We start from the raw sequence: 24,939 nt of genomic DNA on the forward strand, positions 1-24,939 counted from the left end.
GCTTAATTTCAGTTTAGTTTCAATCAGTTTATTTTTTAATTTTCTTCTCTCATAAACAATTTATTTTAGCACTATTCAATTCAGCCTCAATGAGTTCAGTTTAGTTCAGATGTTTTCAGTAAATTCGTCACAACGGTCCAAAGCAGCTCTAGCTACCCCGTATATGTTTTTGTTTTTATTTTTATTTATTTATTTATTTATGGTGTAAAGACTATGTCACCATAGAGTTTTATAAAAATCTCAAATTATATATGGATCTATTTATTACTGTAGCTAATTAAATTAGTTCACATTTACTGCTGGAGTTAAATTAATAATATGTCGGTCTAAATATTATACCATATTCCTATATTGGGTTTCCTTCAATTACCGAAACTATAATCATCACAAGCTTTTTCTCATTATTCTTGCTGCATATCGGTATATTGTGAAATATCATAATTATGTACGATTATTAAGACTAATTATAGATTATAGATTTTAGTCAAATTCTTTTAAATGAATTATAACCGGTTAGCCACCTATAAGTTAATATGTAAAGTATTGTTAAACAGAGGAAGAAAAAATTGTAATAATAAGAGCAAAGGAAAATTTGTAGGGTTTAGACGTAAAGAAGTGTTCGATTTAGTTTATGATACTACACCAGTGCACAATCAATGAGTCACATGTAAGTTATAAACCACTCATGTTCTACAAGTCTACAACTTTGGTTGATTTTTGCTGTGCATAATCAATTAACTGTTCTTCAACATATTTTGATTTCTTGCTTTATAAGATTTTATTTGATTGTCCCCTTATTTATTGCTTTATTTGGGGTTGACATTGACAAAAAATAGTTGATTCTAATGAACCAAAACCTTCATTAGACATGAATTTTCCACAAGATGAAAATAGCTTTTACTAAATTTAGAGACCCTTACTTAAAGTAATAAGACAAGTAGACAACAACCACTGTCATTATACGTCAATACCTATAAACTAAAGAAATCGAATAAATTCTTAATTATTTCTAAATACACCATACTAAGCTAAAAACAATTTTTCAAGTCCATTTTCTTATTTGAAGGCAATGAAACAATCCCCATAATCTAGACACCTCCTAAAGATAACGAAACAAACAAAAAGAAACAAAGATGATATTTCCAAATACACCATTTGACCCTGTCAGATTATATTTCATAGAGGTCATTGAAATCAAACTAGACTAAATTCGATTGAAAAGTAATTCAGTTAAAATTCAAACGTGTATGAACACAATAAATTATCATACCTCAAACTTAAATTAAACCTGACTCGACACGACTCAACCAAACTCGACCCAATTACCCTTAATTTAATTCCCATTGGTAACATGTTTGGGTTTGGGTTAACTTCTCTAGAAACGGCTGACATCATTAAAGACAGAGAAAGGGGCCATTTTTTACGAAATAAAATAAAAACCGAGCTATCATCACAAAATTCAGAGAGAGAAAATATTGTCAGGTGAAATTTACAGAGAAATAGAGAGAGAAACCGAAGTTTTCTAGGGTTTATCAGTTATGGTGGAACACGAAGAAAAACCTAAGTCTGAATCTCTCATGGAGAAGATCGCCGAGAAAATTCACCACCATGATTCTTCTTCTTCCGATTCCGATGACGATAAATCCGCTCCTTCTTCTTTGAAATCTAAGATTTATCGTCTTTTTGGTAGAGATAAGCCTGTTCATAAGGTCCTTGGTGGTGGTAAACGTATGTTTCTTCAATTTTTGATTTTCGCTTTTTATGATTGAAATGTTGTTTGTATCTTCTGAATTTGCTTGTTTTTCGTACAATTTGTGTGAATTGATGGTTGTTTTTAGCTTGATTATTGTTGATTAATGGAGATCGGGAGTGATTTTGATTGTAATTGTGGTTTTTATTGAATGATTTGTTTGTGTGATTGTTTAGACTGAAGCTTGGGATTTGATCATATTTGATTGATTAATGTTGGTGTGACTATAATTCGAAGGATGATTGTGACATAGATCTAGTTTGTGATATGGTTTCTGAATTTTGATCTTATTTTTGGTACATGTGAAATCGTAAATTTTGTGATCATAATTCATAATTGTTGAATTTTAAGTTTAAGGAGGAATTGGTGTAATTAGGCATGATAATGTTACTACTTTTCGATGTTTTGTTAGTAATGAATACTGATGCTTTATTTAGGTGGAAAGAGTAAAGTTGAGGTGGGTTTGTTGAAATTTATTAATGGCCTTTTTCATGTCAAGTTACAGCTTCTTTAAGCTGGGTCTTCAATGTTGATGTTTATGACTGTAGTCAAAAAGGGATTATGTGATGGTGTGAAAGTTTAAAGTACTTGATTACTTTAATGCGAGGCGAAACGATGGTGTAAAAAATTCAATTAAGGGAATTAAATTATGCAAAAGCTTAGAAGTTATTTCTATTTGTATATGAATCTTCTTAAATCATAATATAGATTCCCCTTTACCCTTTTTAGTTGGCTATAAAGTTGGGGAGGTGTTTAAGAATTGGTGTAAGAGTAATCTACAAGTCTCTTGTTTATTATAGTAGTATTCATAGTATGTGGGATATTCCACTTTCCACTTTGTTGCTTGCATTTGTGATTCTGATTCCACATGGCTGCAGCTGCGGATGTGTTTCTCTGGAGGGACAAGAAAACTTCGGCGATAGTTCTTGGGACTGTCACAGCTGTTTGGGCTCTATTTGAAGTATTTGAGTATCATTTGCTCACTCTTGTTTGCCATCTCTTGATGCTTACAATTACCGTGCTGTTTCTGTGGTCAAATGCTTCAACTTTCATGAGCAAGTAAGCTGTGGTTATTGTCATTGCTATGTCCTGTAACTGAAGGTCTTCCTACGTTTTTTTGTTAACGCACCTGATCTCTTTACAGGGCTCCCCCAGAAATCCCCGAAGCACGAATCCCAGAAGGCCCTATCCTAGAATTTGCCTCTGCCTTGAGATATGAGATCAATCGAGGTCTTGCATCTCTTCGTGAGATTGCTTCAGGAAGGGACCTGAAAAAGTTTCTCGCTGTATGTTCCCCTGTAACCGTTACAACTGCTTTTGTAAAACTTTTGTTAGCGTGGAACTTACTTTGATACCTCTTTATTAGGTGATTGCTGGATTGTGGCTTTTCTCAATTTTGGGCAGTTGCTGCAACTTCTTGACTCTGTTCTACATATGTAATGTCCATTTATTCTCAAGCTCAGTAATACTTCATATATGGTTAGATATACTGAATGATTTTCTTATTTTCATTTGCTTGGTTTTCCCATGGGTTAAATAGGCTTTGTTCTCCTTCACACCGTGCCTGTGCTTTATGAGAAATATGAAGATCAAGTAGATGCTTTTGGTGAGAAGGCCATGATCGAGTTAAAGAAGCAATATGCAGTCTTCGATGCAAAAGTATTGAGCAAAATACCAAGGGGTCCGTTGAAAGACAAGAAGACAGCTTAATGTGGTAGAATGTTAAGTACAAGGTTTTGGTGGCCGTATTCATGGTAGGTTTATTTGTCCAGTGAATTATATTACTCGGGTAGGAATTGCTTGCTGGAATTTGTAAGCACTTTCGATATACAGTGATAACCATTATGAATATTTCATACTAAACATGGGGAAGACAGCAGTTTTTATTAATATATCTGTACTTTCTGAGATTATAAAGTGATGCCATTCTTCGTGAATGGTTGTTTGATTGATCATTGTGTTTTTCTTGCATATTTAATCTCTATTTTTGTAGATGGTAGATCAAATTGTGTTTATAAATGGATGTTCTAATTGACAATTTTCTATATGCATATATTGTGTTACTCCTCCAATAAGATTCTTTTCGGTGGTGTTCAATATGTTGTAATCTTGAAACATGATTAAACTGACGGAATATCATGCTTGCTGAACTACTTCTGCTCCATAGATGGCAGTAATATGATAATTTCTCATGTCTTGAGTCTTGAGCTGTAGTATGCACTCAGCACTCGGCATCTTGACGTGTAGTATGCAGTTATGCACTCGGCAGGTTCTATCATTTTCTTAATTAGCTGTTCTGAGCTCACTCTGCATAAAAAATAACACTACTACGGACTGTATGGAGTATGGAGGGGAAGAGTTCATTTATAATAGCGGGAAATGTTAAATTATGTGATGGACACGATACTTTTAACCATGTTGATAAGTTAGTGTGAAAACTGATGGTGTTCTTTTTTTTTTGTCTTTTTTGTCTAATGGTAGTTGTAACTTGTAATGCGTAAATTATGGTCTGGTTGTGCACGGTATGTTCGTATAGCTTATGGGCTTGGCTGAATCATCAACAACGGAAGAAAGAGAGCTTTATTATGTGGGATTTGTGACATGCATATTGTTAGAATTTCCCTTAAATCAGCTTATGATTTTCTGTTTGGGTCAATTTTCGATGCCCAATCTGTTTCTGTTTTGTGAATAAGTATGTGAACTCCCTAGGTCATTAATCTAGCGTAATTCTGAATTTTACTCGAGATCAATAAATCTCCCTCTCGGTAATTGGGACTCTCCGCTTTATTTATTGAACCATGTAAATTTGTGTGTTCTTTGTTGTTTATTCCTTGATTTTTTTACAATACGTCAAAACAAAATCTTCAAAATGATAAAACTTGTACGTGTATAAATAAAATCTTAGTAGTATGATTTTTGAAGTTATAGATCCTTTTTAACTCTAAATTCAGACTTTCCTTCTTGTATTTACATGCCAAAGAAAGTAGAGTTCCTTTGGTAATAATGGAGAGCGAATATGAACTAAGGTTCCTGGGTGGTAAATGGAGCACATAATAAGTGCTCTCTTTCTTTACTCATCACCAAAGAAAAAAGAAACGACAGATGTATAGACATACGACGTATAAATTAGGGTATTCAACAAATTGCCCATCACTGAAAAAAAATATAAACTACTGTGAACGAGAGAGTTCAACCAGAGAAGTTCCAGTCACTCATTCAAGCTCTGTTAATTGAAACCTGCTGATTCAATCACCGCTTGTAAGAAGCTAAACTCGGGATGATCCCTCAAAGTAATCTTCTCGCGCATTCTTAACCAACATTAGGCACATCAACCAGAAGAGGGCTGAGTTGAGAGACATAAAGGCGCCACCTCCCATGAGCCCTGTTTTTGCAGTGGGGCAAGCGTAGTTTGGGGTGTGATGCACTGTGTGACTCAAATGAAGCTGTTGACTGATTGTTGGCCATAAGAGCAGTGTAGCAGCTAAACCCGCTATCAGCCTGTTTATGTTCCAAAAATATGATAAATCTCATTTGTATTGCTCAAAACCGACATCACTAATAAAATGTGCTACACTAACTAATGAAAAAAAATACATGGATTTGCTTAGAATAAAATGTGCCACAGTAACTAATGGGAAAATCCATGCAGAAGATACTAGCAGATTAAGTAGAAGTAGAACAACATTGAAATTACACAAAACTTGAAAAATCATAAATAAATTAGGAGAGAAACAACAACCTACCAAGTAATGCTGAAGAAAACAGTCATGACTTTGGTACCAAAGATGGCATGAGTGGGAACTGCCTTGTTGTCATAGGGGTGAAAAATTGACTTGAACCCGATAACAGTAGTTATTACCAGAGTAGCCAAAGATGTATATCCTAGAGCTACGGTTGGATCAGAGGGATACTTGCAGATTACAACACCCTTCCCTGCTATAGGTGTTCCGGTTGAAGGCTGCATATCATAAGTGTGACTTATTAGATGCGTATGGCAATGCTGCGAAGATATCGTTAGAATGAACCAAGAAAGACATGATATACCATCAGATGACAGCAGTTGCTCATTTTAAGCTGTAGTATAAGTTTTTTTTTTTTTTTAATTTTTTTTTTTATTCATGTTGAATATGCTTGGGACTATTATCCGTACTTTTTTTTTTTTTTTTTTGGCCACAAGGTTGAGGGTGAGAATCGATTAAGTAGCAGCAAAATGATAAGCTATTGATCTGCTTCATATTATGATCCACGACTTTCTACTTTCAAGATCACTACTGTCACGAAAATATTTTCCGTAGTTTCATTAGAGTGTAGAGTAGAGTATTTATACAAGAGATTAGGGCTCAAGAAATAGGCCCGTTAACTATACAATATCAACACTAATTATAGGCCCTAACACCCCCCCTCAAGTTGGAGCATGCAAATCACAAATGCCCAACTTGCCAAGTAAATACATGAATTGACTTTTACTCAAAGCCTTGGTGAAAATATCCGCTAATTGGTCCGTTGTCTTCACATACGACGGACTAATGATACCATCCTGAATTGCATCACGAAGATAATAACAATCAACCTCAATGTGCTTGGTACGCTCATGGAAAACCGGATTCTTCGCAATATACAAAGCAGATTGATTATCACAAAACAAACTCATAGCACGAGGATGGGAGACACCCAAACTCAGAAGAAGGGCCTTTAACCATTTCAACTCATCAGTGGTTTTAGACATTGAGCGAAATTCGGCCTCTGAAGAAGACTTGGCCACAGTGTCCTGTTTCTTAGTCTTCCAAGATATAGGGGAAGCACCAAGAAACACCAACCAACCAGAGATAGAACGACGCGACAAGGGACAACCTGCCCAATCTGAATCACACCAACCTGTAATATGTAAATCACAATCTGAACTCAAAAGGATTCCCTGACCCGGACATCCCTTCAAGTACCGCACTGTACGAAGAGCTGCTTCCCAATGGTCCTGTCGCGGTTGTTGCATAAATTGAGACAAAATATGCACCGCGTATGCTAAATCCGGTCTAGTAAAAGACAAATAAATCAAACGGCCCACAAGCCGTCGATACTGCTCTGGATCAGAAAAGAAAGAGGACTCTGATTTCGCTAGAGTATGATTCTGCTCAATAGGAGTACCTGCCGGACGAGCACCTAGCAAACCAGACTCTGCAATAATGTCAAGTGTATATTTCCGTTGACATAAAAATATGCCTTCCGGACTACGAGCAACCTCAACACCAAGAAAATACTTCAAAACACCCAAATCTTTCATATGAAAACAGTCACTCAAGTATGACTTGAATGTTGAAATCGCAGAAGAATCATTACCAGAAATTATCAAATCATCAACATACACCAGAACACTAAGTTGTATAGACCCAGATTGCAGAGTAAAGAGAGAATAGTCAGAGTACGATTGCACAAATCCGTACCTTTTCAGAGAGGCGGCCAATTTAGAATACCAACAACGAGGTGCTTGTCGAAGACCATACAATGACTTCAGAAGACGACACACCATACCAGGTTGAGAGCCATGAAATCCAGGGGGAAGCTTCATATAAACTTCCTCATCAAGATCACCATGTAGAAATGCATTGTGGACATCCATCTGATGCAATTCCCAATTCTTTGCAGCAGCGACAGCAAGAAAAGCACGAACAGTGACCATTTTAGCGACGGGAGCAAAAGTCTCATTGTAATCAATACCCTCAACCTGATGATTACCAAAGATAACCAGACGAGCCTTTAATCTCTCAAGTGTGCCATCAGAATTAAGTTTGACCTTGTAAACCCATCGACACCCAAGAGCTTTCTTACCAGGAGGCAATTTTTCCATTACCCAAGTGCCATTTTTTTCTAATGCATCAATTTCTGTTTGCATAGCCGCTTTCCACCCCTCATCCTGCATTGCCTCCTTGAAATTACGAGGCTCAACCATCGTATCAACAGCTGCAATAAATACACGGTGTCGCACAGAAAATTTATCACAATTCACAAAATGTGCTAAAGGATAGGGAGTACCTGAGGAGCATGGAGTAGACGGTGAACCAGAAGTGATAGATGGACTCGGAACAGAAATAGTATGTGCAACATAATCCCGATGCCAACCCGGGGGATGTCTGTGCCGTTGACCACGATCAAGATCAAGAGATGATTCAGAGGAGAGACTCGGATCAGCAGCCTCCGAGGCAAAAGCAGTACTAGAGGGCACAAAAGGTGCAGTAGTGTGAGGAGCATGGGGGGTAGCACATGTAGTGGCAGGGGTGCTCGGTGCGTGTGGTGAATCGGGGTCAATAGAGGATTCACCGACCTCCAACACATTTTCCAAATCATCCAAAAAATCATGATCAACTACCACATTGTCATGTGACACACCCTCGGTACCCACATTAGCATCAAGAGAGTCACTAGTAGACACAAAGGGGAATTCATTCTCATAGAACTTGACATCACGTGAGATAAAAATTTCTCCAGTTTCAAAATCATATAACTTCCAACCCTTCTTGCCATGAGGATAACCCACAAACACACATTTCCTACTCCTAGGAGCAAATTTGTCACCCTTAGCTTTTTGATTATGAGCGAAGCAAAGACACCCGAAAACACGTAATGTATCAAAATCAGGTTGTTTGCCAAAAAGCATTTCATATGGAGTTTTCTTATCAAGTAGAAGAGAAGGAGTGCGATTAATAACATAAACCGCCCCAAGAATACACTCACCCCACAAATCAATTGGCAAATTGCCTTGAAACATCAATGCTCTACCAACATTCAATATATGTTGGTGTTTACGCTCTACCCGACCATTTTGTTGAGGAGTACCGACACAAGAGGTTTGAAAGAGAATGCCATGTTCATCAAAATAGGGAAGCATGTGTTTGAATTCAGTTCCATTATCACTCCGTACACACTTAACAGTAACATCAAATTGATTTTTAACCATAGCAAAGAAAGAACAGAAAGAAGAATAAACTTCAGTTTTATCAGTCAGCAAATAAACCCAAACACCTCTTGAAAAATCATCTACTATAGTTAAAAAATAATGAGCACCACAAGTAGAAGCCGTCTTATACGGTCCCCACAAATCACAATGTATCATTTCAAGAATACGACTAGCACGACTATCACTATCAGGAAAACTGGCTCGGGTTTGTTTTGCGAGAGGACAAATTTCACATGCTTTATGTAAACACTTAGGAGCAGAACTACCTCGAATAGCAGGAATCATTTTGACAATTTTCTCCGACGGATGCCCCAAACGACGATGCCACAACTCGAATGTAGAAATGGCCGGACCTGTGAGAGCACATACTTTTGGGAGACGCCGGAAATAATATAGTCCATCTATCCGTTCACCGCCACCAATTAAGCTCCCCGAGGATTGATCCTGTATAGCACAAAGAGAATTAGTGAATCGGACAAAGCAATTAGAGTCATCAATCAACTTAGACACAGAAATCAAGTTGCAATTCAATTGCGGAACAAATAAAACATGTTCGAGAGTAATGCCATCCGCCAAGGCAACACGACCCTCTTTAGTAGCCATGGCCTTAGCACCATCGGGAAGACCAACGGGACAAGAGATAATAGAATGAGCATCTTGTAAAAAATTGTCATTGCCGGTAACATGATGGGATGCACCGGTGTCAATAATCCATGAGAAAGATAGAGAATCACTAGCCATAGAATTCGTAGGAGTATCAAACACACCCAAGATAGAAGAGGCAGTAGTAGTAGTAAACCGAGGAAGAGCAGGACTCCCAGCCTGCTGGGCAGTCCACTCCGCGGCCTGGCTGCGGCTGGGAGGGCTGTCCCGCGGCTGGGTCGCGGAGTGCTCTGGTTGGTAGGTTGTCGCAGCCTGCTGGGCAGTCCACTCCGCGGCCTGGCTGCGGCTGGGAGGGCTGTCCCGCGGGATAACTCTGCGACCTGGCTGATCTTGCGACACAGGGGAAGCAATTGCCGAAGACGAAGAACGGCCTTTACTTCCATATCTGTCCAGCCACCAATCGGGTAGGCCGTGGACAAGAAAGCAAGAATTATAGTCGTGGCCCGATCGATTGCAGTGGGTACAATTGAGAATCGAATTGCGGTTGTCATTCACCATTTTTGAGCAAGAAGAAGAAGTAGTAGTATTATGAGAAGCAGCGCACAGATGGAGAGTAGTAGTATGGGAAGCAACGCACAACAATCGAAGGAGTAAACCAGTAGAATTAGAAAAGGCCCAAAATTTGATTTAGAACAGCAAGAAGATTCGTAGAAATTGCTTGATTAAAAAAAAATCCAGAAATTTGATTGTAGAGATTATGATAGAAATTAATTTAGGGATTAGAATGTAGAAAGTAGAAATTGATTTTAGGGATTAGAATGATTTTGGCTCCGATACCATGTCACGAAAATATTTTCCGTAGTTTCATTAGAGTGTAGAGTAGAGTATTTATACAAGAGATTAGGGCTCAAGAAATAGGCCCGTTAACTATACAATATCAACACTAATTATAGGCCCTAACAACTACATCTCGTTTCGGTGAGCGTGCATTAGGGCACGAATGCACGTAAATTACATGAACTCAAGTGGATGCGCTATGTGACCTATTACACCTGAAGTCGTGCGCGAATCAGGTGACACAAGTGTTCGCCTAAAGCACATGACTAGCAAGGCAGAACGACTAAAAGTTTTGTACAGTATGGTGTATCTAAGAATCTACACAATTAAATTTGAACTTTTGAATTAGACAAACCATGTACAATTTCAACCGGATAAGTTAACATTAGTAATGCTTTACACAAAGAAAGTTCCTTAATAATGCATCAAAAGTTCAAAACAATTTTCAAATCTCTAACACAGGAGACTCGAAATTAATACACAATGTAATATATTTAGCACAACAACAATTGAGAGGGGGCTGGAACCTAATCGCCCAAAACTGATCCCCGAATCTTGATTAGCCTAAAGGGTGAACTGGGCGGAACAACAAAAAAAATATATTGAGCACAAACTTGCAGAGGCATAGAGAAAGTAATCAAATACCTTCTTATTTTCAGCAATAACACCGCAAATTAACGACACGACGCCAAAGAAGGCAATTAGGATAGCCATCTGCTTCATGCTTAACGCCATCTCACTAAGCCTGTACAGGGAGAGGACTATAGCCCTAACAATCAAAGTTTTTCTTTTTTTCTTTTCTCGAAGTTGTGGTTTCATTAAAATAAATCTTTTTCACATATTTATAGGTAGCCCTAAAGTTGTTAAATAGAAATATATCACATTGTATACAGGTAGAGGAGGACTAGAGGTGGTGCACGGTTAAATTACACAATTTCTATCGAAGTTAGGAAAATCCAACTCAAAGACAACTCCCCTAAAAATCTATCCTCACTGGTAATATTATTATCCGTTGACAAAAAAAAAAAAAAAAAAAAAAAAAATCGAGATCTTGTACGTTAAGATTATAAGTAATACAAGCATAGACAATAGAATTTGTGTAATTTTTTTTTTTTTTTTATTACTTTTTTCTATTTTTTACGCGAATGAGTCACAAGGACAATACAAATTACAAATGAAAATTATTGCAAATGAGTCACAAGGATAATACAAATTACCAATGGAAATTGGAAAATTTAAAAACCTGTAACTTATCGTACACAAACCCTTAGTCTTAACCACTAAGCCAATATCTCATTAATTTAGTTAATTTTCATTTTAACATTGTTTAAAGGCGTGGAATACGAATTCATGCAACTTTGTACATACTCCTTCTATATTACGAAATTTTCTCATTTGCATTTTATACTTTATCCAATGCATATCCTCAACCGTTTATGCATACAATTCTATATTTATAAAGTTTATTGAAAGTAAATATCATGAAATATCAGAAATTAAAGTAGATTACAAAATAACAGTTAATTTCTTACAAGTATTACACAGAATTGGCCAGTCACAATTCAAACAACACCCCTTACATGAAACAGCACAACATGAAGAGTGGCCTGGTCTAGGAAGATTGCACCCATACTTAGACATCAAACAAGAGGAGTTGAGGGTAAGCAAAGCTAAACTATGTCTGACCTAAGATACATCATGGTCTTTTCACCATTTACCCTACCACAGAGCATTCAGTGTACCTCAGCAGCGCTGCATTCAAGAACACAAGTCGCAAAACAATTTCCTTGTTCAGGTAATCATCGATGCCATAGAAGGAACCTAGGTAAATGAACTGACTTTATTTTCCAAGTTCACATTCACAAAAAGTATGTAAGCTGCTCCTTTTTCCTCGTGCCTCCTTCCCCGTAAAGCTCATTCCACTGCTTCAGTTCATTCATTATTGCTCCCCCGGATGAAAAGCTAGCAGCAACCTGCAAACAAGTAGGGTTGACAGATGAAACAGGAGCTTCTATAATCACCAACATAAAGCATCTTGAAAGATAGATAAACAAAGGTGAAGCAAGCAATCAGAGAAGACAACATGCTATGCGAAATGTTTAACATGTCAAATCATGCATTTGGTGTTCAAGCAAAAGACCTACCTGGTTCTTAGCCTGCCTAAAATCCTCCAGATTTAAAGGCCTAAGAGAAATTACTCTCTCCTTAACGCCTTCCTTCTTTTGTGCATCCGAATTTTGGCCTTCCTCTGATTCCTGTTTTTTCTCCTGAAAAAAATGAATTCTTATAATAGCCTAAAGTAGATAAAAAGCACAACAGAGGAAAACAATACCTTCCAGAGGACTATGAACTTACCATATCCTTCAACCTCTCTTGCTGTATCAACTCCCTAACAGGTCGATATGCAGCAGTCATACAGAGATTCTGCCACATAGCAATGTTTGTCATGTCCATGGCCATTATACAGATAATACTAAAAAAGACCTTACTTTCAAACTTACCTTAAGATCACTACCGCTATATCCTTCTGTCATTATTCCAATCTCCTTCAAATCTAGTCCTCCTTCAACTTTCTCTTTCGATAAAAGAGTTCTCAATATATTCTCTCTATTCTCCGCTGATGGAAGCCCCACCATAATCCTATAATTGAGGATGAACGAAGCACAAAATAGTGAGCTACAACCTACAACTAATCAAGTCCATCCAGAGTTTACTCTTACCTTTGCAAAACGTTATGGAAATACAATAAAACTAAATAATACTGCTAATTACCTCCGTTCAAACCGTCGTATAATTGCTTCATCAAGGTCAAATGGCCTATTGGTTGCAGCAAGAACAAGGATTCTCTCACCTTGTTTGGTTGTAAGCCCGTCCCAATGTGTCATAAACTCATTTTTAATCTTTCTCATAGCTTCATGCTCACCAACCCTGGTCCTTTGTCCAAGCATACTGTCAACTTCATCTACAAATATAATTGTTGGGGAGACTTTAGATGCAAGGCTGAACAGTCCCCTAACATTCTTTTCATCTTCACCAAACCATTTAGATGTGATGGTTGACATAGATACATTAATAAAACTTGCTCCAGCCTCTTTGGCTATAGCCTTAGCCAGCATCGTCTTGCCAGTACCAGGAGGTCCAAAAAGCAAAATTCCTCGACAAGGTTTCAGAAGTCCTCCCTTGAACAAGTCTGGTCTACGAAGTGGAAGCATTACTAGTTCTTGCAGTGACTCCTTGGTTTCATCCAGGGCGCCAATATCAGCAAATGACACAGAAATCTCGCTTGCAGGAATGACCTCTGGCCTAATCCTCCTCTCAAACTCATTGTCGGGAGGTACTTCCTGTTGGACACGATAAAATGCACCACGTTAAAACGTCCTCTAATTTGGAAGGAGAAATATTTAATGATTGAACATCGAAGTTGGCAACTTAGTTGGGAACAAAAATAATATCAGCACAAACTTGAAGCACATTGTAGCAATAGAAAATGCTTTGAAATTTTGAATTAAATATCAATCACATGAACAACATTACTAAGATCACCACAGTTGAGCAGCTGTACTTACAGGGACCTTTGGACTTGCAGCCTCATTATCTGTTGTATCCTTTGACATTGGCACAGATGCTTCTTCTCCGCCTTTATTTTTCAGAGCTGCACCTTCAGCTTTAGTTTCTGGCTTAACATCTCCACGTGCTCCGACTGCTCCCTACAATTTCAGCATGATGGAGTGATGGACTAGATGGCTCCTCGACTATTACATTTTACTCTACTCTAAAAGCAAACTTACCTTTGAAGGTCTGCCACGTGATTCTGGCTTCAATGTATCCTTGGCAGCTGATTTACGTTCCTGAAACACGCTTAGTCCATGGGATAAACTGTTCAACAGCCCAAAAACACATTATCAAAAGGCTCACATGACCAAAATATATCCCAACTCAAGCAAAGGAAAGAAATTTCATTAGGAAAGAGGATATGAAGGTAGGACAAATATGTTTAAAAATATGTAACAGCAGACCTCTCAAAAGAAATCAAGAGCTTCCCATTCCTATATTCATGCTTATTATTCATCAAATGATAAGAAATTGCTGATACAACTATTTCTTCAATGTATCTGCTGAGAACAAAGGTATCTTCCACATTAATGGAGCCAAGATCATCACATTCAACATCGTTTGCAGCTAACACTTCAATAATGTGGTTTCTGTTGTCCTGACCCTGAATCATCTTCAGGTCCACCTCCAATTGAGACTTCCAGCTAACTAGACGTGTTTCATCTTCAGGTGGCTTAATCTCGATATTATAAGGAAACACATCAATAATCATATCATCGATGTCATCTTCATTGCTGTCAGAATGTGTTATTCGTGAACCTAGTATGAGAACTGGTCCTGAAAGTTTCTGTAACATTTTTTGGAACAGTCTGTATAGCTTCTGAGATCTGAACAAGAGCATGTCAACATCTCTTAGATACAAAATGATTGGATATGTCCTAGATACAGAGACCATAACCTGTCCACAGAAAACGGAAAACAAAAAAAGTTTATACCCATGCTAAACTTCATAAATCACAAAAATCCAGACATAGAGAGATGAACGGCTGGCAACCTAGCCTTTAAGGATAAAAAAAGCACATCACCTTGTAAAGTGATTGAATGAGTAGCTTTTCATCAATGGACCAGCTGCTTGTTCGCTTGAGGGGAGCTGAAGAACATAAGTAACCATAAGCACAGGAAAAGAAAGACACACTGCATCATATGCACTGTCAGGAATTTTGCATGACCCTTAGTATAATCAACAGAAGAATAAACCAAGTATAATGGGCTTAACAGTGAGATTTGTAAATCAACATAGTGTAATGGACTCAAGTCAACCGTTGATGGTGTATTCGAGGCGCAAGAAAGGGGCAGCAGCCACCAGAGCATAGGGAAGGCATTTCTTTACTATGAGCCAAAAACAATTAAGGAGTTTGAAGGAAAGAAGGGCAACCATCTTTTATTATGTTCATTTATGGTTTTTCCTAATTAGCTAAGTAGTCACATGTACTCTCCTAAGGTCAGCCTTGACCATTAGCTTAAGTATGGTAGTAGAGCATTGTAATAGATTATCGAAGAAATTGGAAGGCAAACACTAGAGAGTGGCTACCTAAAGTGGCTTAGAGACTTGTAGCCTCAAGCTACTGATTATCCTTGTAATCCTTGAGAAATCTAATGAAAAATCTGCCCTTCTTCCATTAATTGAATCAGTAAATTGCAATTACATTACAATCAACCTTAGTCTATTACACATAGCCACTTTCAATTACTTCCTAAATCATTCTGGAAGCTCCCTCTCCCATATAACCACACGGTCCACACCCTCCCCCAAAACTAAAGGATAAAGTAGCCGACAAACATAGATAAACATACTGCAGTCCTTGAGAGAATTGGTAGAAATATAAATGAGTAAATTATAAGTATGTCAGGGAACTCTTAATATTATACAGACTTTCATCATTAGCAGAGAACTGCATCAGATGTAAATAATCGCTCTTCTAATAAGATATTGACTTTGTAAAGATCCCAAGACCGATGTTAAGATGTGAACCCTCTAGTTCCAAAACAGCAGACTAACCAAAAAGCAAACTGAAAATAGTAGGTTAACAAAGTCTAAAGATGCTAAACATGCAGCGAAGCACTACCTTGATACCTCACAAGTCACAACATCAATGACAAACTAAAATTGGAAACTAAATATAACTATTCATGCCCTTGGAAAATCACTACCGAACCACTCACACTGATAGGACTGTAAGTCTGTTAAGAATAATTGATTAAGACAAAGCAAAGACCTGTATTTGTAGGAGCGGCTTGCAAAAGAAAATCATGTATACTGGCAGAGGCAGAAGCATTCCTGCGAAGCTTAGGAAAACTAGAAGAGCCTTCTATATTCCTGTACACGGAAACAGATGGTGTTAGTGATGCATAAACTTTTGTAGATATTGGATTGGGTCTAGCTCATGGCCAGAATGTAATTACCTTAAATTGTCAAATCCGCTTCCCTGTCGACGCAAGGTACCAGCTGAAGACCAGAGAAATGAGCAAGAAAATTTTAACATAATGAACAGAGCAAACCATATGGTTAATAAGTTCTAATATATTTGAATAATATATCTGTACTCTTGTAGGTGAATTTGTTGTACTCCTGTGACTCTTCTTTATAATGATTAGAATGACAAATTTGGTCTCCAAAAATTACCGATATTCCAAAGATTTTGAACAGATTACCTTTGGGTTCATCCTTTGCTGGCAGCACAGAAAATGATCCAAATAAACCTGAAAGACGCTCCAAAGTAGTCTCAGAGGTGGACCTTTTGAAGGACTGAAAATGGAAAGAATGAATAAGATGGAGCAATTAATTTTCTTCATGCACACAAAGAAAGTTTGAGAAACAAGCAAATTCATTATCTTAACAGAATAAAGAAAAAGCTTAAATAACTTACGGAATCATTATTGACACCATATTTGCTCTGAATCTGCAAAAGAAGCAAGTGAAATTTAATCAGAGAAACATGCATATTTTTCTTGCAAAGCTCTGCTGATATTCTGTTTAGGAAAATTCACTTTCATTTCATCTGCAGCTGTATTGATACCATAGGAAGAAGGGGGATAGGAGTTACCAACCTTCAGTACAAAGTCATTGACATCCAACAGCAACAACTTTGCCTCAAAGAAATGTGCTAGAGCCTTTGCAAGCATTTGCTGGTAAAGTTCTACATAAAGCATAGCCTCTTTAGTCAAATATATTATAAAACGTAGATAAGCCAATATAAGGAAGCATAACTGCTAGAAGACTAACCAGCAGGTCCTGAGAGTAAAATAGCTCGGCTTGCAGGAGACAAGTTTCGAGTATACTTTGAGAAATCACCTTTCCTCAAATAGAAATGAGCAGCACTTGTTAACAGAACCCTTGTCTGCTCACTGACAAATCACATAATGGCATACAGGATTACTAATGAGAACAGGATTCATCACAGAACAAAGTTAAGAATTCACATTTATAATGATGGAACTCCCAAATGAGTAGCAAAATTTACTGTGCCTGACATTCTTGATCTATTGTTCATTCTTTTCTTTGAATTTCCTTCTAAGCATAAAAAGCATAATTTAATTATAAACTCGAAAAAAGTGATGCATATTTCCTGTGCAAAGACAATACTCGTAGCCACATTGATCCAACTCCTCTAGCTAAAGATTTTGCATGATATATTATGATACCCTTCAAAATAATATTATATCAGGCAATTTGAAAATTATTTGTGGAGTAAAATATATTGAAACTAGTACGTACTATTCAATATACACCATTCGTTTTTTTTAAACTGCGCACGTTTTCAATACCATTAACTATTAATCATTACGTAATTATGTATTAGTAAAGTTTAGTATCCAGAAAAAAAAAAAAAATGCATTAGTAAAACTAACTTTTTTTTTTTGACATTTTTAACGCACTCATTAAAACAATTTAAACAAGACCCTACAAGATAATGTTTCTTTTTACAAAAATAATATATTGGAAATCAATAAGAAGATTCCGGAAATTGTAAGTAGTTGCAAGATTCTAATTAAGATCATAAGAAAGGAACAGCAGGAATGTATTTGATATTATATATTGAAAGGAAGGAATAAGCACATTAAAAAGGATTAACCTCCAGTTTCCTCCTGTGTAATCCTAATTAGACCATCAATAGATAATTGAACCACTAACCAATGATAATTCGACAACGGATCATACCACAGGCACACAGCTGCCAGAACTCAACAGGTAAAATTGAGAGAAACAGACAGCTGTGCTTGAAGCTCAATAGTCAGAGTTTTAGGTCCAAACATATCTCTTACAACACTTAACATTATTAAATTGAAGTCACCTTATCCAAAATCCTTAGTCACTACTTTCTAGTTACAACTTAACCGCAGAGACATAAATAAAATATACCAAGTACTTCATGAATATAAACAAAGAGGAAATCATTAAAATACTAGAGCACAAACTACTAAATTGAAATTATCGTGTTATTTGAATTAACATACAGAATTGAGAATCCAACAATCCCTCATTCAGTCATTCCCTCATCTAGTTGACTAATCCGCGGTTCAATTGGCTTCCCGATCACAATAGTTTCATACAGTATTCCCATACTTAATTAAGTATTTGCACAATTTTACTCAAAATCCCTCAACATAGTTGTAACATTCTCACTTTCTCCCTATTAGTTAATCAACTTTATAAATATCAACTTTGTAATAAGGTACGGAATGCAACAAACAAACTTATAACACATGACCTTGATCCTATGGACAAAATGTAACAATAATGTAGACTAAGGACTTGGGTACGATAAATGAATGATCGCATCTTGTAGATCTTTAGGACCAAAAAAACATCTAATACCACTTCCCATTAGATCATATCATCAATAAATCTAAACATTATACAACCTCCGTCAACGGTTATCTACAACTTTGGAATTTTTTATATCTCACAGATAATACCCAAAAGTTCCACATAACCATTAACGGAACAAGTACAAAATATTAAGTAACAATAAAAAAAAAAAAAAGAGAAAATACCTAAGATAGTAAGGAAATTCATCAAAAGTAACCTTAGCATCTCTTCCATCAATGATCATTCTTAGCAACTCTTGCTCCATTTTCTCAGCTGTTATCGTATTCGAACCCAATGAACTTCCCGTCCATTTGCTCATAGTCTGACCGGAAGCCAGCCCGAGTCCGACACCCACTCCGATTCCTACCCCTACCGCTGACATCAGAATTTGCTTCTGATCCATTTCTCACTTCTTTTCAATTGTTACTTCAAAAATACGTATTATCACACTCTAAATTAAATTGATGATTTTTTTCACACACTTTTGTGTACTTTAAATACCAAATCTTTGTATTTAGCTACTAACAAAAAAACAGAGACACGAAATTACGACAAAGTGAAAATTTTCCAACAATCAAATTTTATTTGTGAAATTATGTTTCATCCTAAGTTGAACATCAATTACAGAGATAGTAGAGCATTTATTAATCAAATTCGAATTTTTTTTAAAGTACCAAAATTGAAATTGGTAAAGACCAAAGAAGTTCAGGATCAAAAAGAAATTTTGAAGTGAGAAGAAATAATTTAATTTAACGAGTTTACGAGTCAAATCTAGTTAGAGAAACGAATAACACACTCTCTTTTAGTTTCTTATATTGCAAATTTTTGTGATTTTGTTTTTCTTTTTTGTCACTCTTTCAGTGGAGTGAAGTGAAGTGAGAATGAAGGGAAAAAGGGATTTATCTTTATTGAGGAAAAATGGATAATTATTGAGAAAGATTGGAAGATATGAAGAAAACGGTGAGTAAAGAGAAGAGAAAGAAGGCGGTTGCTGCGATTTGCAGAGAAACAAAGAAGGCGGTTTTGGACTTTGCCTTTACATGTTCATTACAATACTATTTATGAACACTGCTGATATTTATAGGAGAGACATTTTTTTTTTTTTTTTTGAAAGATAAACTTTTTTTTGGATATACTTGTAGAGTTGTAGATCTTAGAGCATGTGAGAATGGATTCAATTAAAACATTATTTTTATTAAGTATTATTCCCTCTCTTATTTTTTTTTTTCCATTTGACTATATACGGTCTCCAACAAGTGTACTAAAACGTCTATATATTAATTTCATACACGTAAAAATTATAAAAACGTGATATCATATCATATAACTAATATATAAAGCTAAATTTTTAACCACACCACGAGACAACGACACTTGGCATTCAACTTTTCGTCAAGTGTCGTGTCACGTTGGATATATTTAGATAGACTTTATAGGATAAAAAAAATAGTTTAAAATTCTATTTTCAATAAAATTTGAATAGAATTTTTGGATAAAATTGTTAGTTGGGAGTTTTACTTTTGATAAATACCAATATTTCGTATATATAAATTGAATTATAATTTTATTCAAAAAAATATTAGATTAAAACTATAAAAAAAAATACCAATATTATTATTAGTCATTTACATGCCTATTACATGTTTAAATCGTCACAAAAGTACATCAATTCCTAACTTATTTTGTATTAGTGATATATTTTGAAATTTGACATATAGATAAAAATTTATCTCAAAATTTAATAAACAACCCGGGCATCGCACGGGGCACAAAACTAGTTAATAAAATACACAATGAGACGAATCTAATAAGACCACTCATAATTATACTATCTTTTATAAATTAACAGTAATTTATGGTCAAAGTTTTCAAAGTTTGACCCAAAAAATAGCAATGGGGCAAAAATAAAGGGACGGAGGGAGTAGGTTAGAAGGTTTAGGTATAAGGGTGGTAATAGTGTAAAATTTTGAATTGTGCTTAAAAACTATCAAAAATAGTGTAAAATTTAATATAATTATGAAATATGAAACGGGTCAAATCGGGTCGAATTTAGGTCGTTCAGGTTCAGTTCAGGTTGGCTTTGTGTTACTCTCAGTAACTTCAGGTTGGGTTATTGTAGACACCCAAATGTGTCTCCCCAAAACCAAACCCAGTAATGAATACCTTTCATGTCATTTGATTATCGAATGAAGTGAAAGTGTGAAAAGTCTAGTGATGAGGATGTTTTTATTAAAATATCTTTTTTTTTTCTGTTTTTGAAAATATTTCTTTTCTTACCCTATTTATAAAAAACGTGAAATATAGTTTAGTTTGGTCCATGATATGGGTCCAATAATAGTGTAGTTGGATGGGGCTTGAAAAGATCTTTCCAACGATATATTATAAGCCCAATTCTGATAAATAATAAGGAAGTTATGGCCAAAACACTAAACTGGGCCCAAATCGGATTTTACCTACGACCCAGTGATCATGTGGAGGGTCCAAAGGTTTAATCTTATTTCTAAACTAATTAGGATTAATTAGAAGCTTCTATGAGTTTCTAAAAGATCTTAATTATTCTTTTTGAAAAGATAAAATCAAAGAATTTGAAATTGAATAAAACTTTCCTTTTTTAAGTCCTAATTCTATTCGAATTTAAAGATGTTCAAAGACAGTCAGATATTATTTTCGTGCCTCATAATCTTTATTCAAATCTTATATGGTTGGATAGATCTTGAAATTATATTTCCAATTGATATATTATAATATTAATTGCGAGCTATAACGAAAAAGATATGAATGGAATACGAAACTCTATCCAAAACTGACACCCTTCCACTATTTCGGCCATATCTTTTAATATACAAAAGATTTTAATCTGATTCCAATTGGGTTGGAAATTAGACTTCAAGAGCTTTCCAACGACATATTATATGACTTATTTTGACTTCTGGATCAAAAAATATGATAAAAACAAAATCCGCAAAAAAACTGTCCCAGCGCCAAACGACAGGTCTGTCGCCTGGCGCTAATACCTGTCGCCTGGCGACGAGCTTGTCATCTGGCGCTGACTCCTGTCGTTGGCGACAGGAGGTATTTTATTCCACATATGAATTGCTTTGATCCCGTGCTATTTTTCCTATAAATAGGGGTCGTATCTCCCCGTTTTTCATCATTCACCAATCATCTCTTTTTCTCTCTCTAAAGCTATAAGCTTCTCTCTCTTCTTTTTCTAAACCTTCCCTTTCTCAAAATTCCACACCCATTAGCTCTAGACACACCTAGCCAAGTTCGAAGTTGCCTTCGCCCTAAACGTGAAAGATTGATAATTTCTGAGGGTTTGGTCCCAAATCTCTATTTCAATTATTTAATTTAATTGTTTGATTTATTTTCCTTGAAGTTACTAACGTGTGTATTTTGTTATTAGAAAGAGGTACGAGGCATCAAAGTAAGTAATTTAATTGCTTTATTGCTCCTTTGATATAGAAATCATGCTTAGATTATTTTGTTGATTCCTAGTATCATGTTAGGATGTTTTGTTGCTTCCTAATATCATGTTTAGGGTTAACTAATATTTCTGATATTATTATGATGCTTCCTATTTCTTTCTTAATATCATGTTAGTGTAATGTTAGGGATAAAGCTTTGATCTTTAATGTTTAGTGACATGCTAGGGTTTGTTATTGTTATTATGCTTTATTGAGATTATTATGATGATGATTATTTTATGTTGCTTATTATATATATTGTAATTGTTATTGCTTGATCACACCTTTTATGCATGTTTAAAGGGAATTTGTACTTGTAATCACGCTTAATAAGATAATTAATAATCTTGTTTAGGCTAATATGATTATAATTCAAGTGACCGCCAATAATAGTTTTGTTTGTGCATTAATATTAAACCAACATAGATTAAACAGGTTTAGGGTTAACCTATTGATTGCATGTTAGTCAGAAAGCGCACATGAATACGAGAAGAATAAAGTAGAGGCCTTTTTAGGGAAAGTTCAATCTCTTTTAGGTTGGATTTGTACCTTCATCCCCGAACTTCTAGTCATGGTTCCAGACCTATTGGAGTTAACGATCTCCTGGATCGTTAAGGGGTGTAACCTTCACCCTGTGAACAGTTTACAAGTTCCTAAAACTTGTTGGTGACTCTTTTACTCTAGCTTCCTTCCCTTTGGACGCCACCATGCTTAAGTGTATGATCACAGTGGGGCTCAAGTGTGGGATGCTTGAAATATTCCCTACAGTTATAGTGTCGGGTTAGGTCATTGATTGCCAGCCCATTACTTAGAGGTAAATAGATGGTTTTCACTATTTATTACCTCTCTAAACCCCTAAGCTAACAATTACCCTTATCTTCCTCAAAAAAAAAAAAAAAGGCTATGGTTAAGTGATTCCTTTTCATGGTTAAACCAAACAAATGGAAAGGTAATTAAGTGTTAAATATTTCCTTCCCCCCCTCTTATTTGTTTCATTTTCATTCCATTTGCAATATCTATACCAAACGCTTCATTCCATTTGCAATATCTATACCAAACGCTTCTTTTAAGTGAAGGGAAAATTAGGGCTTGTTCTCTTCAGCTTAATTTCAGTTCAGTTCAGTCCAGTTCAGCTCCAATCAGTTCACTTCAGTTCGGTTTCTAATTTCTTTCTCTCATAAATAATTCATTTAAGCTCTATTTAGTTCTATTCAGCTCCAATCAGTTCAGTTCAATTCAATTCAGTAAATCAGAACAGTCCCTTAGTTATTGGTTTGTGGAATGTCCTAAGTTACTACGTGGCATAACGGTTAATTTTTAGCTAAGAATTTAGAGTATCTATTAGTACCTTGTAATTTTTTAAAACAAGTATACAATATTTAATTTTGTAGCTATAAAGTGTGCTCTAATAGCGAACAATTGCATATTATAACCTGAAAAAATAAATACTTCCTTTGTTTTTCTAGTTGCTACACTTTTATTTTCACAGTCTTTTAAATATTTTTTTAAAAGGCGGGAGATAGAGAGAAAAATAAGATGAACTCATGTGAGTAGGAGAGAGATAGAGAGAAAAAAATGTCAAAAATAAAAAGTGTTACAACTAATTAAAAATTTCCAAAATAGAAAAATATAACAACTAAAAAAAAGGAGGAAGTAATAGGGCTGGCAAACGGATCAGGTCGGGTCGGGTTCGTGTTCGGGTCAGTTAAAATTCGGGTCAAGAACCCCTAACCTGAACCTGATCCATTTAACTTTTCGGGTCAAAAATTTCAACCCTAACCTGATTTTTTCGGGTTCGGGTCAACCCGAATCTGACCTGATTTTTTTGGCCATTGATTTTTCGAGTTTGAATTACCTCAAAACTTCAGATCTAACATTTCACATTTCAGTTTTTAATATTAGCATCTTAATTTATAGAGAAAATCATTGATAAAATAATCAAATTGATACCATCAACAAATTAAAAGTGTAGATATATAAGCTACAATAAATTAGTAACCAAATTAAATTACAAATTTACAATACATAAGATCTCAAATAAATTGGGTCTCCAAGATCGATCAATTATTTGTAGAAATATCCTTTAGTTATTGTTCACTTGATGACCTCCTGCTAACCTGCTTGCTGATGCGAGATCGGTCAAGCGATAGTGAAGCAACGAAGAAGTGAGGCTAGTGAAGCAAATTAAAGAGAGAGCGATGATGCGACGGTGGTGGAGAAACGCCGAACAAGAATTAATTAGTAGGGTGAAACACCGCCATGAATGAGAGTAATGAGAGAGAAAGGGATGAAGAGAAAGAAAGTGAAAGTAAGAGTGAAAGAGGCAAAGACTAGAAATCTAGAATAAGCAATAATTTATACTTAGGGTTAGGAAAATTTGGGCTGGGCTGGTGTATGGACGGCTGGGAGACTAATTTAGGATTTTAGGGTGTTACTGATCTATTAGGTGGGTTTGGTCGGTTATTTACTTTCATTATTTTTTTTTTTTTTTTTTTTTTTTGGATTATCAGATTTTTTCGGGTTATGTGGGTCAATTTCGGGTTGGGATTTTCAACCTTAACCTAACCCATTTAAATTTCAGGTCGGGTTCGTGTCAATCCATTTAAGTTTTCGGGTCGAAAACCTCAACCCTAACCCGCTATTTTCAGGTCGGGTTCGGGTCGTGTTTTCGGGTCGGGTCAGCTTTTGCCAGCCCTAGGAAGTAAAGTCAATAAAGTACATCGTACTAGTTTTTATGGTGTTTGATTCCATGAATGGCTGAATCTAAGGTACCTACTTTACATGCATCATTCATTCAAGTCTAGTGTTGGTAGTGTAGTAGAGTATATGAGAGAGCATATCAAAAGTGCAGATCTCTGGCCTAACTGCATGCGATACGCAACTCTTTCAATGAATTACGCTTTGCTTTTCG

The 24,939-nt window shown here is 35.9% G+C and overlaps 3 protein-coding genes across 3 annotated transcripts; 1 reads left to right on the forward strand and 2 right to left on the reverse strand.

Annotated features, from left to right (window-relative positions):
• The first annotated feature begins 1,396 nt into the window (after positions 1–1,396).
• LOC145567749 (reticulon-like protein B2) lies at positions 1,397–3,705 on the forward strand. Its single transcript, XM_081627119.1, has 5 exons — positions 1,397–1,728; positions 2,629–2,809; positions 2,895–3,036; positions 3,117–3,186; positions 3,291–3,705. Exons 1-5 carry the CDS (start codon positions 1,539–1,541, stop codon positions 3,458–3,460), a joined length of 753 nt encoding a protein of 250 aa, XP_081483245.1. The 5' UTR covers positions 1,397–1,538; the 3' UTR covers positions 3,461–3,705.
• Positions 3,706–5,016: 1,311 nt separating this feature from the next.
• On the reverse strand, positions 5,017–10,874 carry LOC145566842 (uncharacterized). The gene is made up of 3 exons (XM_081626129.1): positions 10,785–10,874; positions 5,494–5,708; positions 5,017–5,248 (listed from the first exon to the last, which is right to left on the reverse strand). The coding sequence occupies exons 1-3, from the start codon at positions 10,872–10,874 to the stop codon at positions 5,017–5,019; spliced, it is 537 nt and encodes a 178-aa protein (XP_081482255.1).
• An 817-nt stretch (positions 10,875–11,691) lies between these two features.
• Positions 11,692–18,964, reverse strand: LOC145566843 (uncharacterized). The gene is made up of 16 exons (XM_081626130.1): positions 18,747–18,964; positions 16,975–17,096; positions 16,800–16,888; positions 16,619–16,651; positions 16,404–16,497; positions 16,155–16,197; positions 15,968–16,068; positions 14,777–14,841; positions 14,156–14,649; positions 13,928–14,015; positions 13,706–13,846; positions 12,912–13,480; positions 12,641–12,779; positions 12,495–12,563; positions 12,284–12,406; positions 11,692–12,112 (listed from the first exon to the last, which is right to left on the reverse strand). Exons 1-16 carry the CDS (start codon positions 18,962–18,964, stop codon positions 11,999–12,001), a joined length of 2,502 nt encoding a protein of 833 aa, XP_081482256.1. The 3' UTR covers positions 11,692–11,998.
• Between the last annotated feature and the right edge of the window lie 5,975 nt (positions 18,965–24,939).

This window comes from Chenopodium album, chromosome 11, assembly GCF_948465745.1.
Source record: "Chenopodium album chromosome 11, dcCheAlbu1.1, whole genome shotgun sequence".
In the NCBI taxonomy this organism is placed as follows: domain Eukaryota; kingdom Viridiplantae; phylum Streptophyta; class Magnoliopsida; order Caryophyllales; family Amaranthaceae; genus Chenopodium; species Chenopodium album.

Excerpts from the sequence above, each read along its gene's own strand:
- LOC145567749 (XM_081627119.1), top strand. The coding sequence starts at position 1,539 with ATGGTGGAACACGAAGAAAAACCTAAGTCTGAATCTCTCATGGAGAAG. Across the intron at positions 1,729-2,628 it reads GGTCCTTGGTGGTGGTAAAC|CTGCGGATGTGTTTCTCTGG; the intron begins GTATGTTTCTTC and ends ACATGGCTGCAG. Across the intron at positions 3,037-3,116 it reads ACCTGAAAAAGTTTCTCGCT|GTGATTGCTGGATTGTGGCT; the intron begins GTATGTTCCCCT and ends CCTCTTTATTAG.
- LOC145566842 (XM_081626129.1), bottom strand. The coding sequence starts at position 10,874 with ATGGCGTTAAGCATGAAGCAGATGGCTATCCTAATTGCCTTCTTTGGC. Across the intron at positions 5,709-10,784 it reads TTATTGCTGAAAATAAGAAG|CCTTCAACCGGAACACCTAT; the intron begins GTATTTGATTAC and ends TATGATATGCAG. Across the intron at positions 5,249-5,493 it reads GTTTTCTTCAGCATTACTTG|GCTGATAGCGGGTTTAGCTG; the intron begins GTAGGTTGTTGT and ends GAACATAAACAG.
- LOC145566843 (XM_081626130.1), bottom strand. The coding sequence starts at position 18,964 with ATGGATCAGAAGCAAATTCTGATGTCAGCGGTAGGGGTAGGAATCGGA. Across the intron at positions 16,069-16,154 it reads AGCGGATTTGACAATTTAAG|GAATATAGAAGGCTCTTCTA; the intron begins GTAATTACATTC and ends TTCCGTGTACAG. Across the intron at positions 14,650-14,776 it reads TCATTCAATCACTTTACAAG|GTTATGGTCTCTGTATCTAG; the intron begins GTGATGTGCTTT and ends TTCTGTGGACAG.